At 41.2% G+C, this 15,883-nt stretch overlaps 1 protein-coding gene across 1 annotated transcript in view; it reads right to left on the reverse strand.

The window, feature by feature from the left end:
- Window positions 1-15,883, reverse strand: part of myo1d (myosin 1D) — a 101,470-nt gene that overhangs the window by 48,985 nt on the left and 36,602 nt on the right. The window contains exons 12-16 of the mRNA XM_047609252.1: window positions 11,509-11,579; window positions 9,874-9,948; window positions 9,053-9,185; window positions 7,927-8,093; window positions 3,549-3,756 (exon numbers count right to left, since the gene is read on the reverse strand). Coding sequence (XP_047465208.1) covers window positions 3,549-3,756; window positions 7,927-8,093; window positions 9,053-9,185; window positions 9,874-9,948; window positions 11,509-11,579 — 654 coding nt within the window. The remainder of the gene's footprint in view (window positions 1-3,548; window positions 3,757-7,926; window positions 8,094-9,052; window positions 9,186-9,873; window positions 9,949-11,508; window positions 11,580-15,883) is intronic.

Below are 15,883 nucleotides of genomic sequence, written 5' to 3' on the forward strand. Positions count from 1 at the left end.
TGTGGAGGAGTCCTCGCCCCTCCTCCCGCTCCGGTCCCTTCCTGCAGCTACAGCCCCTCCTCGGCGGAGGAGACGTTATGGTGATTTAAAGGAATGAAAACGAGAGCACTGCACAAGAAATCACACGTTGTTCTCCCAATTCATCCGTGCGCTCAAAGTCAATAAAAGGTGGCATTTCCTTTAGGAATGTTTGAGGGGGACAGACTATTTTAAATCCAATAGGAAAACAGAAGTTCTGTTTTGGTCTAGTTATTCAAGGGAAAGTAAAGGTGTGAGCACACCCAGGACACACTGAGGACAGGTTTGATGAGGGATCTGGTCTTAGGCCACATATGGAGACATGTTTGACAGCATTCCCTTGGACACACAGTGGAACCTGAGTTCCATTTACCTTGGACGTCGGAAGTCGGAGCTGGGAACGACATCACATCTGAGTTATCAGCGTTCCAGTTATAGAAGTTGGAAAACAAGATGGCCGCACCCGCAAAAGCACTAGCCTTGTCCGAACATAACTTGGTGTGGTCAATGTTTACATTTCTTGAGGGCAAAGCGGAAAAAAAATCTTAATATTAGCTAAAATTATTACTATTATGTTAAACAAACGGTTGGTTATTTAAGTTACACAAACTGTAAATCGCACAAATAGCTCGAACCCAAGTTCAAGACACAAGTTTTTTTTGCTAGAATTATTTGCAGTGATAAAATCTACAAGACCACATGAGGCAGAAATTTATAAAAAATATTCAAAAGTTTCAATTGTATAAAAAAATAGATTATTAATCACAATTAATCACAATTGCCACAATGGTGTTTCACACTGTTTTGTTTTTACAAGCTATTGTTTTTAGCCACTGTTAGCGCGACAAGGGCTTGTAGTTCCCATATAACACATAAAAACCTTAAATTACTACATTTCAACATATGTATGCTGATTTACAAAATCTAATCAGAGGTGCTAATAAACAGAATATTACAGGAGCTTCTAACACTGTTTACACACAGGGCGGCCATCTTGGTAACTCAACTCAGGGGTATTGAGGATTCTCAGAATTTCTTGGACTCTCGGAATTTAGAAATTTCAACTTCTAAGCACAAATGGAGCTGGTCAAAAACAAACAATAAAAACCCACAACTGCCACAAAAGGAAAAAAAAAACATAAGTGATGTCTGTTCTTAGTAATTCAGTTAAAATATTTTACCTTAGTAGCTGCTAAACAACTAAATAGGTAAATGAATCTGAACAAGAGTAAATAAATGTCCTCAGCCAGCAAAGAGACCAATTAATAAGTAATAACTTAAGGTATGCGAGAGATAGAGAGAAATGCAGTTAGAGAGTATTTTCAATTGGATACTTGCGATCAAAAAAACCACCTTCAAGAAACCAAGTGTTTAGAGCCTCAGCGACAGTGACAGTCCTGGCACTGTGCCCCGCAGCAGCATAAGGTAGCATCGTGTGCCAGGTGCTGATAAGGGGATCGCTCGGTGCAGACTCAGGTTGGGATGTTTGTTTGCACGACAGATACACGAGTCAGTTCTGCTTTCCCACCACCCTTTTGATTTTGCTTGTCAGTCATGAGCGCGCGTGCGTAGCTTTAACACCGACAGAGGGTAAGATTAAATACCCCCCGACATGACACCTCAGCTGTGACGTTTGTTTCGGTGAAGTTCCTCTGGGCTTTCCCCTCGTTATTAAAGCCTGCTTATCCTGCGAGATACAAGATAGGATTCTCCTGAGGGAGATGTGGGAGGAACCCACCCCCACCCCCTGTCTGGTACGTCCGTGGGAAGAGCCTCCAAAGCGTCACACAGATCAATGTGAAGGTCAACAAATCAATTCAGCACAGAAGTTAATCTGACGGGGATAACCCTTTCATGTCTGAGAGCTCGGACAAAGGTGGATATGGCAATTTCTTGTAAGCATAAATAAAGTATTTGTGGAGGGATCTTCAGGTACCAGACGGCTCTCGGTGCAAAATATAGAACTTAAAATTACATATTTAGACCGTCTCAATACAAATACAGCCACGGCTGTCAGTCAGAGATGACATTCTGAAGCATCCTGGCAATTTGCATCCCTAATTTGATGCCCAGACAGTGTCTCACTGACAAACCAATCTATCACAGTTAAAAAAAAAAAAGAAAAAAGAAAAGTTTTGCTCTTCACGCTGGGCTGACACGTGTCAGCGAACGCAGCGTAATCACATCAACACACTGGCACCCTCGCCTGAAGGAGGTGTCATCGACCCACTGACGCGCGATGGCTTTAACAACTGCTGAATTCAGATGCAGAGGTCAGTATTAGCAGCAGAACATTTTAGACACGTCCAGCCGAAGGGAACGTCGATATTCTGAGAACGTACAAACACATTCTGGTGTCTCCTCAATGCTGCTGTACGGAGGACGAGAGAAGATTGTATTTTGATATCAGCAATTTACAATTTTAAGATGTTAAATTCTAATAAGACTTCGATTTTTCGACTTTATTCGTCCCAGAAGAGAGATCTGTTTCCACTAATAAGAGAAAAGCAGCCAACTGTCACATTTCTGAAGGCGGGATATGAGATTATAGTTAATTAATGAACACAATTTATTATCACAGTTCTTCTAAATGAATTTGAAATACTTGAATCAGGTGGCTGGTCACTAGGTGTGGGGAAAAAATGGCAATATATCGTGATATTTTTTCCTGCATCGATTTTGAATGTCTTTTTTTTAAAATGTTGATATATCTATATATTGCAATATCATAATATCGCAATACTGTATCGTATCGTAACTCAAGTATCGCGATACGTGTCCTGTCATGAAGTAAATATCCATCCCTACTGGTCACTGAAATATATACTGTGCATGTAGTAAAAAGAAACTCTTAACTACAACTAACTCCCCCACTCATGAAAACCCGGTTTTACCCCTAACTTGATTTAATTATTCTGTAAAGACGAACTGCATTGTAGTTGTAAGCCTAAGATCTACGTGAGTTTACATGAGCTGCGTGGGTGGAAACTCTGATGGGGAGGAAAAGAGGAAGAGAGACATTCATCCTCGGAGATGGAGAGTAACGCTAATAATACAAGATTATATCAGCTCCAAAAATACCTCAGTGTCTGTATAAATTTGAATAGAGCTTTTCTGGTCTCATAGGTTATTTATATGCAGAACAAGTTCTGGTGAATATCCATGCAAGCAGGACCTCCAAACCAGAAGAGCCTCATGATCTAGTTTCAAGGCCGTAATCTGATAATAGTTGTTGATGAGTGGCAATCAGTGGTATTTACAATGACAGATGTTTGCAATTCAGACCTCGTTCGTTATCATTAAACTCAATAAAGGGATATTTGCCAATTCAGTTCATTTGTTTAAAATCAATGAAAGTTCAGGGGAAGATGATTAAAAAAGACGAAATGTTTTCAGATTAGAAAACAACAGGGGCCTTCTCAGCAGCTTTGCCATTTGACTTGACAATGCTTAATCACTGATGACTCTGAATAATGCTTGAGTCATTTACAGATTCAAGCTGCTCCATTAGTTCTGAATTCATTGCATACCTTCTGGAGGAAGAGGACGATTCTCTGGACCATGTCGGCCCGCTGCTCCTCCAGGCTGAAGAGGGTCCGCGGCGTGCGGATGAAGACCTTCGTTTTGCCGTAGGCAACGTCGTGGTCGAACCTGCAACCCTGCATGAGCTTCTTCACCGCGTCTTTGTCCGATGGCAAGTCATGGTTTGGCCACGTGAACTCAGAGATCATCTTGTATCTAAGGGAGGTACAAAGAAGAGATGCAGCAGTGTGAGGCTCAGCCTAAAATGGATTGAGATGTATGTCACCGTATATCACGGCACAGAGGATTAAAGAAAAATCTAAATTACTGGACATACTAGGGGTCCACACATTCAACCAAATTAACCAAATTCACAACAAACTCATATTTACCATAATAAAAACAGTGGTGGGGGGCTATCAAAGATTTTGTACTTTGTGTTTAGTATCACTAAAATGAGAACACGTGTCAAAATCCTCCTCCACAATGTCATCGCACTCTGCAGGGTCCACTTTGTACCACTACATAATTTAATTTGCGTTGTCTTATATTAGCTACCAACATACGATGTTTATGTTTTCCTGTGTCAGATCAAACAGCAGAGAACACGAATTGGGTTCAAGTCACATAATTCTCTTTGGGATGTTGTCTTCCTAGATTATTGGAACTTAATTTATTGATTTTTAAAAAAATATGTTTTTTGTAAGTATGGCAGACATTTCTGTTTTATAACATAAGACCATATAGTCAAGGCTTTGGTCTATATTCTGCTATAAAGAGCTTCATAATAACAGAAACACTGTGACACGTCGCTACAGAAATCATCTCATTTACTACTCATTAAAGAAGCGTTAACATATAATCAACCCACAACACAACACTGGGATTTAAATAGTCGATATTTAACAGCATTAATGTCACTGGAAGCAAGTTATTTTTAAGGAAAATTAACTTTCTATTCATTATTCATTATTCTACACAACTTTTAAGCATGCTATCATTTCTACCAGACCAAAATCACGTGTTTTAAATGAATTTATTCACAGCATTAACTTTCTTTTGAACGAATTTCAAGAACCTTTTCAAACACTAAAAACTGGAAAGTGCAGAAAAACCCCAGAGTTCATGTAAAAGCTTGAAACCATCAAGCCTCTGACGTCATTTCAGGACAGAAGGGATACCGGCCGAATCCACATGTCCTTTGCTCAACAGCCGACCCACTGGCCCGGCTGTGATGCAATACCAAGGCCGTGTGCAACAGTGAGGGGGACAGTGACAGGCTGGGATGACTTGCTAGCATGTTACGCAAAAGACTCATTAACTAATCCTCCATCCGCCAAGATTTCCACAAGGGCAGTGGGTGAACGTGACAGCTGGGGAATAAGGGCGAGTGTGTGTTTGTGTGTGTGTATGTGTGTGGTTTGGGAGTATTATTTAACACAATGAGTGTATGAGATTCCATCAACAAGCAACAATCTAACAATTCTTCAGTCAAACTCTCGACTGATATTTGATGTGTGTGACTAAAAAGGGGACTTCAAGTCTAAGAATGCCATCTGTTACGCAATGGGATTTGCATGTGTGCAAGTGCAATAAGCGAATAAAGCTTTCTAAGAATTATCAGGGTTGAGATGGGTGGTCCTCAGCAGGAAAATATGAGAGGATTTTCCAAACTCCAAGAATCCACATCCGGCCTTTGCTTGTCTTTAAAGTCGCGCTCTGATCCGACTGATATCAGCCCTGATTCCTTTACTTCTGTCAAATAAAAAGCTCTTTTCATTGTCAACATTAAGCCCCATCCACATAAAATCAGACTCACTTGTCGACCATCTCTTCGTAGCTGACAGGTGGTCTCCAGCGGATGTTCCTGGTTGCCCAGGTAACCGTTTTATAGACTGCCTACCCCAAAAATTAAGAGTGTAATGAGCAGAATATAAAAAAAAGCTAGCTCTGCTTTCTGTTACTGCTCTCTATTTGAGAAGAAAATACCATAAATGCCACTTTTGTGCCACCCAGGCTGCTAATGGCATGGGTCATACTTCTGTTAGCCATATCAGACACTCCCACTGGCACCTTAAAAGTTTCAACTTGGCCCACTTTGTGTTGTTCTCTGAATTTAATTAGCATTCAATGTTTTCTGGTGACCACGCTGCTGCTAGTCTCTTCCTGGGTGTACGACCCTTTTGCAGATGCATTTTGAGGCTGATTACTATTATTATCACCATCATTAAGTAACTGTTAAGTCAACAGGAAGCAAATGTGAAAGTTCTAGAAACATGTTACTTATTTTGGACTAATATAAATGAGATTTATTTGTATTTCTACAGCCCTCCCATTATTGCCGCTCTTCTTGCAAGCTAATGAGTGTTAACTGGAAAGTAAACAGGTTTGTTATGTCAGTTGTTGGTGCTCCTATTTAAATAAAACATGAGCTATGAACACGGGCCATTGACTAGTAGTTGTTTGGTACCCTGTAACATGAAAACAGGGTAATTTTTGAGCCCATTATGATGTTTTTTTTTCTTCTTCTTTAAATATCTCTCGTATAGTAATTACAATCAAATCTTAATCAGAGGACAACACGCTTTTAGGGAACCCCCAAAAGATGATGACAATGAGGGGGTTAGTTTGTGATAAATGCTGGAGACGCAGTTGATTAGCTGCAAGATTAGATTAGAAGGAAGCTGATTAAGTTACACCACATGTGAGTGAGGACTTGCTTCATTACTGACCGATGCACAGCTTCAGGGGTGCAGCATATTTTTAGATACACAGTGTGTGAGTTGAGGGAAGAGATGCAAAAATGTTAACCAGCTCCACCACCTCCGTTGAAACATTACAGAACAGCTAATAACAACTACTTTGCACGTCTGACATGATAAATACATTGAATTGTGAATCTTAATTGTGGCAATGTTTCTCAATGGCCAGGCCTTATCTTCTGCCTAATCAGAGAAAAACAACATTCAGTGGTGCAATTAGATCAGGAACACTTCATGTTTAATTGAGTGAGTTGATCTGTTGTTGTTCCAAGGCTTTGTGTAAAACAACGTTTACTGCAAATACGTTAATTAAGGGGTTTAATCGTGTAGATTCTTGTCAGATTTAGATGGTGGTACAGGTGTGCACTCTGTGCTTTTGTAAGTTTGTCGTACTATTGTAATGGAATTTTCTTTTTACACAAGCCACATTGTTTAGATGCTGCTTTAACCTATAAGTCGACTGAGGTATAACTTTGTATGTGCACAAGCTGTAACTAATCTGGGGATATGCTGCTGGTATTTATTATCTTGACTCAGGTGTGTTCACACAAACACACACACAATATAAAAATATAAAATATCTCTTTATATTCCCTGTATTCGTGCTTGTATTCATGCTAAGCACCCGACTGCGACTAGACCTGCTGTTATGGTTGGAAGTAGAGAAGGTGGTGTATTTGATTGACATTACTGTCCCGTCGGTTGAAAGTCACACGGTTGTGACATCCCACGGTTGTGTCGGTGAAGGAAGGTGCCCACCTGAAAACCCCAATGATGTGCCGCACACCGCCTACTGCTGTTGGCTAGGCTAGTTAGCTGGTGCCTTCTTCTTGGTTGCTAGCTGGTAGCTGACTGCTAGCCTGCTGGCCAGTTATTCAATTGGACTCTGCTTCTAAATGTGTTTTGCTTCGGATCTTGGCACAAGGAATTGTAACAACTCAAAAACAAATGTAATGATAAACCAACATGACCAGCAAGTGGTGATGCTAGAGAGGAAACTATTCAGTTTTACGCCCAATTAGCTGCATTTTAATTAAAACCGAAACTCTTCACTTCAGTAACTTCAGCCTTTTTTTAACCGACTCAACAGTGCTGTCGTGCACAAACACAAAACAAAAAAAATCCTACTACTGAGAAGTACTCAATATGTAGCTTTAGCCGAGTTATATTCAGTCACTTATTCAAGCATTAATCATAAGGCTGACATGACAGTCACAACATTTCATTAACAGCAGCCATTTTTAACAGACTCAGTTGGTGTTTTCATGCAAAATAAATTAAATCCGTATCTCATATAGTCTGCGGCACACCTGCGATTCGCCATGCTAAATTAGCAAACAAACTTCTTCTATGGTGTGAAATGGCAGGTGTCACCCACCGCCTGCTGAAACCTACTGTTAAGGCGTGTGAATCGATGACACCGTTGATTTTGTTTTCTTAGCACAGCATAGCACTAACCCACGACCCATTGAAAACAGGCCTCCAGTTGAGAATCACCGCTTTAACTCATTTTACGAGAAAACCTTATCAGATTTGTTTGGATTTTGAATATTTGTGTGAAAGGTGATGAAGATAGTTTCAGTCCAACATGTAATAAATAAAAAAATGAAGTCATATGCGTTACCTCTGTAGGAAGCGAGGGTACGTCTGTCTGTAGGCGAAGCCGGCACGACGCACTCGGACGTTCTCCAGCAGCCCGAGGTACTCCACCTGATGGCGACAGCGCTCCTGCTCAAAGAGTAGAGGGGACTTGACGTCGTTGGGCTTGATGCAGCGAACGTAGTACGGTTCCTACAGTCGGCAACAGGGAAAAGAAGCTATGAGTTAACAACAGGACATATGCACTGAATTATCTGTAGTCATTCATGGTCATGTAGAATGTATTTGTATTCACACCGACACTAGGAAAGACCGGAGAGTCTCATACTATTGAATAGAGAAATATCTGCAATGGTTGGGTTGCACAGATGTTATTTAAGGTTATTTGTTTAATTCAAGAGTGTTTTCAGTCTTTTTCGATCTATAGTGATGTGATCTTTGAAAATACATCAATGGGGCAAACCTTATTGAGTGTTAAAGTGATCTCTCCAGTTAGTTTCTAATTGTCAAGTTTAAAAGTCAAGTATGCATACTGAAAATAGCCAAAAGGACTGATCAATTAACAGATTAAATATTTATATGCTTTTTAATCCTCCATACAAAAATGTTTTTTTAGATTTAAAATGGTGAGAATTTGTTCACATTTAGGTTCTGGACATCACTTTGCAATCTTTGAAATAATAAACACACAACAACAACACCATTTCTCTCATAGTAACTGCTCTATTAAAAGAGGTGCAGTCTTCATTTTGAAACTTATCCGCGCAACCTCTGTGATTTGCAGATGATTCAGAGCTGCCTCAGGTGGATGACTTTTCAAAGTACTACTAGAGCTAATGTTCAAAATTCAGTTCATTTATTATGTGATGCAACAATGTCCATTTCTGATGAGAGCATCCATCTGAATGTTTTAGTCTAACTCATCTTCTTCCTCTCTAAGCTTAAAGTACATTTTCTTTTCATTTCCATGTAGTGGTTTTATGTCAGACCATTTACTACTTTATACAACCTGGTGAATCCAGTCAGTTGATATAATTTGTAGCAGGAATTCTTTATTTCACTGTCATATTTTCACATGCAGTGATGAAACAATAGTATAATCACGCCATGCTGCCGATGAATATTGCACCTAATGCTTCACGGATCCTGACCTTGCAGGCGAGGTTCTCCACCAGTGAGATCATGGAGTTTTTGAAGAGCGTTGCGGCCGTGAGCGGACGTTTGGTGACCTCAGTGATCCTCAGTTTGCCCTCAGGCCACATGCCCTTCAGCACTGGGTTGTTACTGAAACACATGGAGAGTTACCTTCATGAGACACTTGTTAAATCATACAGTGTTTACATGTAGTTCAGTTCTTCCCCCGTTGGTGCTGGCACATAGAGATGTACAGTGTCTTGGCCTGTGTGCTAATGCCAGTTTGGCTGCTATCCTTAATAAATGTAAATAAACCAACATGTGTCAATTAATGCTGGGTTTAACGAGATCAGTGCTCTTAATTAAATTGATCTTCACTTGAAAGACCAAAAATAAAAAAATAAAATACTCCAAAACTTCCTTATAGCACCGTCGGAACTCAAAGCTGATTGGATTTAAAAAGTATTACCACAGAGAAGAGCTGCATAAGAGCAAAGCCGGATGAAAGATGTTCCAACCTGAGGGAAAATACCGTGGAAATACAACAAATCTCCGGAATCATCCTTGAGTGTTGGTAAAATTGTTTTGAGCCTGAAATCCATCTTATTATTCGGACCAAAATAATCCGAATCAGAACAATTTATGAAATCGGAAGCTAGTGTCGAGAGAATCATAAAAAGCTGGGTCAGAATTACTAAGTATGTCATTTATATTCAGCAGAAGTAAATCACCAGAAAAGAGGAGGAGGAGGAGAGTCATTGTACAAGTCCTCTGCTGCAAGGAAAACTTTGAAGAGTGATTGAAACGGTGTGTTACTCTGTGTGTGTGTGTGTGTCACCTGTTGTACAGCAGTCTCTTGAAATCCTGGAACAGAGTGTCTTTGTTCTTATCAATAAAACCGACCACAGAGTACCTATGAAAAGAGAGAGTCTGGTAAATGCGTTTTGCGGAAACACTTTTATACACTACGCTTTTGTACAGCTCGTACGCGCTGTCCTCAACCAGCATAATTACATAATCACTGTGACTTTGTCAAGAAATCCCTTAATCAGTCTCTACAGTTTAGACGTGAAGCTGAATAGAAATGGATCCTCATTGTGATGTGCTAACATGCGCCGTTAGTGTGTTATAAATATCGGCCGCGCTCCATGCTGGGAGATGTGATGTCCACTTTGCCTCCTGCCTGGACTAAGTGGCTCTGGGATCAATCGGGCCTGCCAGTCAGGCCCTGCTCCTCTACCCGACTCGTCCCCTGGGCCGAAGACACTTAGCCTCCGCAAATGCGCTCAACACGTTTCCTTGAGAGCACTTTTCAGGGGCTTATCCCGAGTAATTTATTCATTTGAACGGTGTTCGAGTACTTAAGGGATTGGGAGGTAGTGTCTATCTATCTATCGTCTTATTTAAATGTCTGTTTTTATACGGCGTTTCGGTCCAAACGCATGTGCACCGTGTTCATTATCACCGAGGAAGCTGCTAAAATTAGCGTCAAGGCTGAGTAAAGTCGTGTCACGTGGGAATTTGTCATGAACCATTATGTGCCTAAAACCCACCTTTGATCTATTATTCCTCGTTCACATTCATCAAAATTAATCCGTGTTTTCATTTTTCGGGTTATCTGGCGTTTTGTCTTCGTTTTTGCAGAGAGAGAAGGGATGACTCAAATTCAGCTTGAAACGTGTCAAATGAAGCCGGTTGAGGGTTGGGAGATTACTGCTATCTGGGCAATCGCAGACATTTTTCTTCAGCCTCAGTTGTCAGGATTAGACATGCAGACAGTGTGAATGTCAGACCACCAAATATGGGGTTTTAATGTCAGTTCAGATGGAGACATTAAAACGGAATTGTGACAACAAGATACTTTGAGGCAAGCAAAATCCAGTATTAAACAAGATGATGATCATGTTAATGCAAACAACAGTAAATAGATTATATCCTTGGTTTGACACATTTTATACAATGATATATGTTGTATCCGGCACCAAGACATTAACAGCAGATCCATTAAGTCCTGAAAGTAGAGACGTGGGGTCTCCATGGATCCAATGTGCTCGTCCCGAACATCCCACAGATGCTCAAACGGATTGAGATGTGGGGAACTTTTTATGTTCCCCAAATCATCCCTGAACCATTTTTGCTTTGGGAGCCACTGCCATCAGGGCTGTACACAGTGTGTTACCTCTCATAACAGTCATAATGTTATGGCTGATTGGGACATGCGAATGACAACTTCATAAATGATGCAGGTAGTGTATTGACATAGAGTTTTAGACACTGTGAATGAGTGGTACTATCCGGTTTCTTCTAAGAACCCAAACCTCTAGCCGCCTTAAAGAGGCCCCGAGTACAAGACCGTGGTTTCAGCTGGCAGCGCCGAGGCACGATTATGTAAAACTGCAAAAATGTGGAAAAGAGGCTGAATCATCGGTAAAAGCTATTTCTGAATAAATAGAACGTTCTTTAAGATACTTACACCACATCTCCCGCGTAGTGCCTGATGCGAAAGTCTCTGTCAAACTCCAGGCTCTTGTCGGTCGGTGAGAGCTGCAGAGAAAGACGGACACAGGGCGGCCAGTGAGCAACAACACCGTGAAGTGCTTTTAGAACAATGCATAGAGACCTATAATAAAAAAATAATACATTCGCAATTTATCTGAAAAAGAAGTGTTACATCAGTGCTGTTATCTCACAGCCCATTAATTAAAGTCCTTTGAGTCCTCAGAAAACGAACCATCGAAATGACTGACACGCTCTGCCGACTGTAACTAACTGAGATTAAATTTTTGGCATGCCAAGGCCAAATCATTTTAACAATAAATGTGTACTTTCAAAAATGAAGCCAACATAAAAGAAGGGGAATGTGCAGTTCCTCAAAATGGCCACTAGGGCTCAAAAACAAGTCAAATCCAAACACTGCAAAACCAGCATCACTAGAAAGAAGCAAAATAATCTTAATCATATTAAGAAAAAAAATCTGCCGATGGGTTAAGCTTTTTTTTTTGCTTGACAAAAAATCTTAAAATAAGCACAACGTTCATTTTTTGCAGTACAACCCTCAAAATTGTACAGCAAAAATAATAATAATAATAATACATTTTATTAGACACTTTGCAGACATAAAACAGAACACATTAAACAAACAATGAATGAAATAACTGAACAGTTAAAATGAACATTGTGAAGTGGCTAAATGTTAAAAGCAATCTTAAAGAGATGAGTTTTTAAAAGGGTTCGCAGGTGTTGGGGTCGGAGCAGTTTCCGTAGCTTGAGTCTCCACTGATGACAACTGCACCAGTGACTTTGGATTTTTACGCATAATTAAGGGTGCGGCTGCTTAGTGTGACAGGTGTGTGACGTCTCCCCTTATCCTCCAACGTTTTGTCCTTGTTGTTTGGATTAGTGGGAGGTAAGTGTGGAGCCTCTGGCTGTTGCCATCTTGGCAGAGTCTGACTCCACCTGAGCTTCAAAACTTCCCTCCAGTAAACTTCGTCAGTCTTAAAATAAAGAAAATTGTTTTGTTGCAAAGCTACCCCGTCCTTGAGGATAAATCCAGGTCCTGGCACAACAGTTTTTTTTTTCCAGATCTCAAAAAGTAGGGCATTAAATAAATGTTCTGGGTTAGACCAAATCATTTTAATAAAACAACAAACCAAAGCCGACCAGATAGAACTTTTCCAGAAGTCAAATATCTGAGTCAACATCGTCGTAAAGTCTGAGCTGAATCTAAATCTCAGTTTTCCAGCTACTTAAATATGTTTTGGAGACAAATAAGAAAACTAATTGAGAGCAGGAGTGAGGGCACGGGGGTATACCTCCTCCTGGCTGCACATCTGACTTAAATCCATTCTCGTCTCTCCTAAATGAAACATGAAAAGGAACGCGAACGCCATCTTCAAACCGACTGTCCCGACGCTTCTGCAACAATTTCATCACAACTCTACAGGAGGACGACTTGCACTTGAACTTCATTTGAACTGTTGGCGCTACTGCATCAAAAGACGCATTGATGTGGAAAACACCAAGACTGTCAAGATTAATAAAGTCCTACAGAAGAACAAAAAAAAAGGAAAGAGAGAGGAGGACGAAGAGGAATGCGCAGTGAGTGATGAATAAAATAAAAAAAAAGGAGGTGGCGAGACGAGGACAGAGCAAGAGGAATAAATGTGTTGTGATGAGAAGAGACAGCGCAAGCAGGAGAAAAAAAGGGAGAGTGTGTGATAGTGATGCCTGGATGTAGGTTAGCAAGAGAGAGCAGGGAGGAAGAACCATGAATGGAAGTGCAGAGAGAGAGAGAGACGAAACAGCCCCTGATGAGCCTGATAAGACTTCCTTCGTTTCATCCTCCAAAGCAAAGCCGGCCGCGATGAAGGAAGGAGTGAAGTTTTGAGAGCGGGCGTTCGCGAGTGTTACACAAGTATCGGAGATTAAAAGGAGACAGAGGAGAGGGAGGCGATTAGGGAGCGGGTGAGAGCGTGAGGCGGAGGGCGAGGAGGCAGACAGATAAAAGCTGCGGATCACAAAACTCTGCAAAGACGGCAACGCCGCAGAAAAGCCAGATGAAAAGTGGCCAAAAATATGTGGACAGCCCCTGTGTGCTTTTAACCTGATCTTCTGAACGTATCTGATGAATAAACGCTCAGCTTCAGCCCCGTTAATGTGAAAGCTGCAGTCTGGAAGCCGGCCCAAACTTCCTGAACCGCAACTTTTTAGTGGAGGAAAGTTGGGAGGAAATCACTCGCGAGGGAGCGGATTATGACCCAGTAAAATCCGCCAGACCGATCAAACCGCTAAGGTGTAGCTTTGGGTGAGACTGCCGCAGTCGTCACGTCATCCGACTGCTGGGTATTTTGCTGACGAGAAAATGGATGTGACTGATGCGCTGTACACTCACCGCGACCTCGGCCCCGTTCGGAAACCAGCTGTGAGTCAGACGTCATCCGTCAGTGACTGTGTTTACGTAGGTGTAACTGCGAATCTGAACAAACTGGCCCAGCCTTTGACAGTACGTCCAATAATGAAATACTCGCTCCTAACAACCATGTACGCGCCTGTTCTGATCACTTCTCTCTGGTTGGAATAAATCCCTTTTTTTCTGCAAAGGTTTAGCAAAAAGGTGGGGTAAACATCAGGCGGGACAGAAACACGGAGGTTGCAAAACAACCAGCTCGTCATAAAAGAAGCTGGAGTCCATGAGAACAGCAACGTTGGAGCAAACGTGTTTCTGTCTTAGACGTTTTGTTCTATTGAATGAAATGAATGAACACCTGATTTCTTATATCTTATTATTGTCCACTTCTTACTACGCACCTGTGTGTTATGTGTTATGTGTTATTTTGACTGTTGGCTGCTGTCTGTGTAGGAATAGACTTAGACTTGGATTTATTGATCCCTGTGGGACGTCTCCCTCCGGGAAATTATATTTCCAGCAGCTGTGTACAAAAGAAATAGGAAACAGAGAATGTACAATATTCAATAAACTCTTAACCGATTAAGCAGACAATGTACAATATACAATGGGCACTGCTTATTGCTGTCAAACTGAATCGGCTTCGGGACAATTAAAGTTGAACTGAAGTGAATTGAACTGAGTGTTGCTAACACAGGTTGTGTGTTACATTTCTGGCAGATTAAGCAACTTAAGCTATTCTTATACTGGGACACTTTATCTAACCTCACACTGAGACACTGTGGCTAAAATGTCTGTATATAAATGCTTGTATATCTCATGTAAATTGGACTGTAATCTTTTTTGTAATTCTTTACCACCTCATTCTTATTTTATTTTACTTTATTTTATTTTATGTCTACGTCTGGTTCATAGCCAGGTTTCAAAATTTGGTGTGAAGTCTAAAGCTAGAAGAATAGAGGCAGTTGTAAAATCTATGAGCTGTACAGGAGGTGCTCAGCAATCCCACATGAGTGTAACATTCCTTTCAGTCAGGTAGTTCACTCAGACTTGTATCTAAAACGGGTTCAAAGGACGGCAAGAAAGAAAAAAAAAAGCACACAGGCAGCTAATGACACATTTACAGCTTCGCAGCCTTCTACCGGGATGCTATTTCTGTCAGGCCGAGCCAACACAGTATGTTCCATTACATTGTGAAGATGTTGAATGAGTCATCGGAGGGCTCAGCGCTCTCAAGCCCACACTCACAGACTGACAGATTGTCAAGCAGACAATGGAGGAAGGAACCGTCCCGTGTGAGAGGGAAGATTTACATGTGAGCTGAACGAATCAGTCAGCTTTGATTCAGCTCCAAAGCCCAAATCAAAACCCACCAAACGGCCCACAGTAAGTCTCTTCCAGATCCAAGATCAATTCTTCACAGAAATAAATGTGCCACTTTCGCGTCTCTGCAGAAATCTGCAGAAGTAAGAAAAACGAACTGTGGTGAAAAAAAATAAAATGATGTTTTAAATGATCTTACACTACCCTGCTGTATTAATTTATGCATCAGATTAAAGTAAATCATCCTTTAACGCTTAACATCTTCATTTTAAGATTCTTCTGTCTGTCTCAAGTCTAGCAGATAATACATTGGGAAATGCAACACACCCACTTTTCAGGGGGTACGTACGACTGACACTTGCAGGAGACACACACACACACACACGCACACACACACACACACACACACACACACACACACACACACACACACACACACACACACACACATAAACACAGAGCAGACAGACAAACAGATGCTCTGTCAGACAGACAGCCTGCATCCGCTGGAAGCCGCGCTGCCCCTCATCCATCACGATTGTTTGCACTCCACCAAACACACACACACACACTCTTGTACAGCCAACTTTGTGAGGACACTCACTGGCATAATGCCTTC

Source organism: Mugil cephalus, chromosome 16 (assembly GCF_022458985.1).
Source record: "Mugil cephalus isolate CIBA_MC_2020 chromosome 16, CIBA_Mcephalus_1.1, whole genome shotgun sequence".
In the NCBI taxonomy this organism is placed as follows: domain Eukaryota; kingdom Metazoa; phylum Chordata; class Actinopteri; order Mugiliformes; family Mugilidae; genus Mugil; species Mugil cephalus.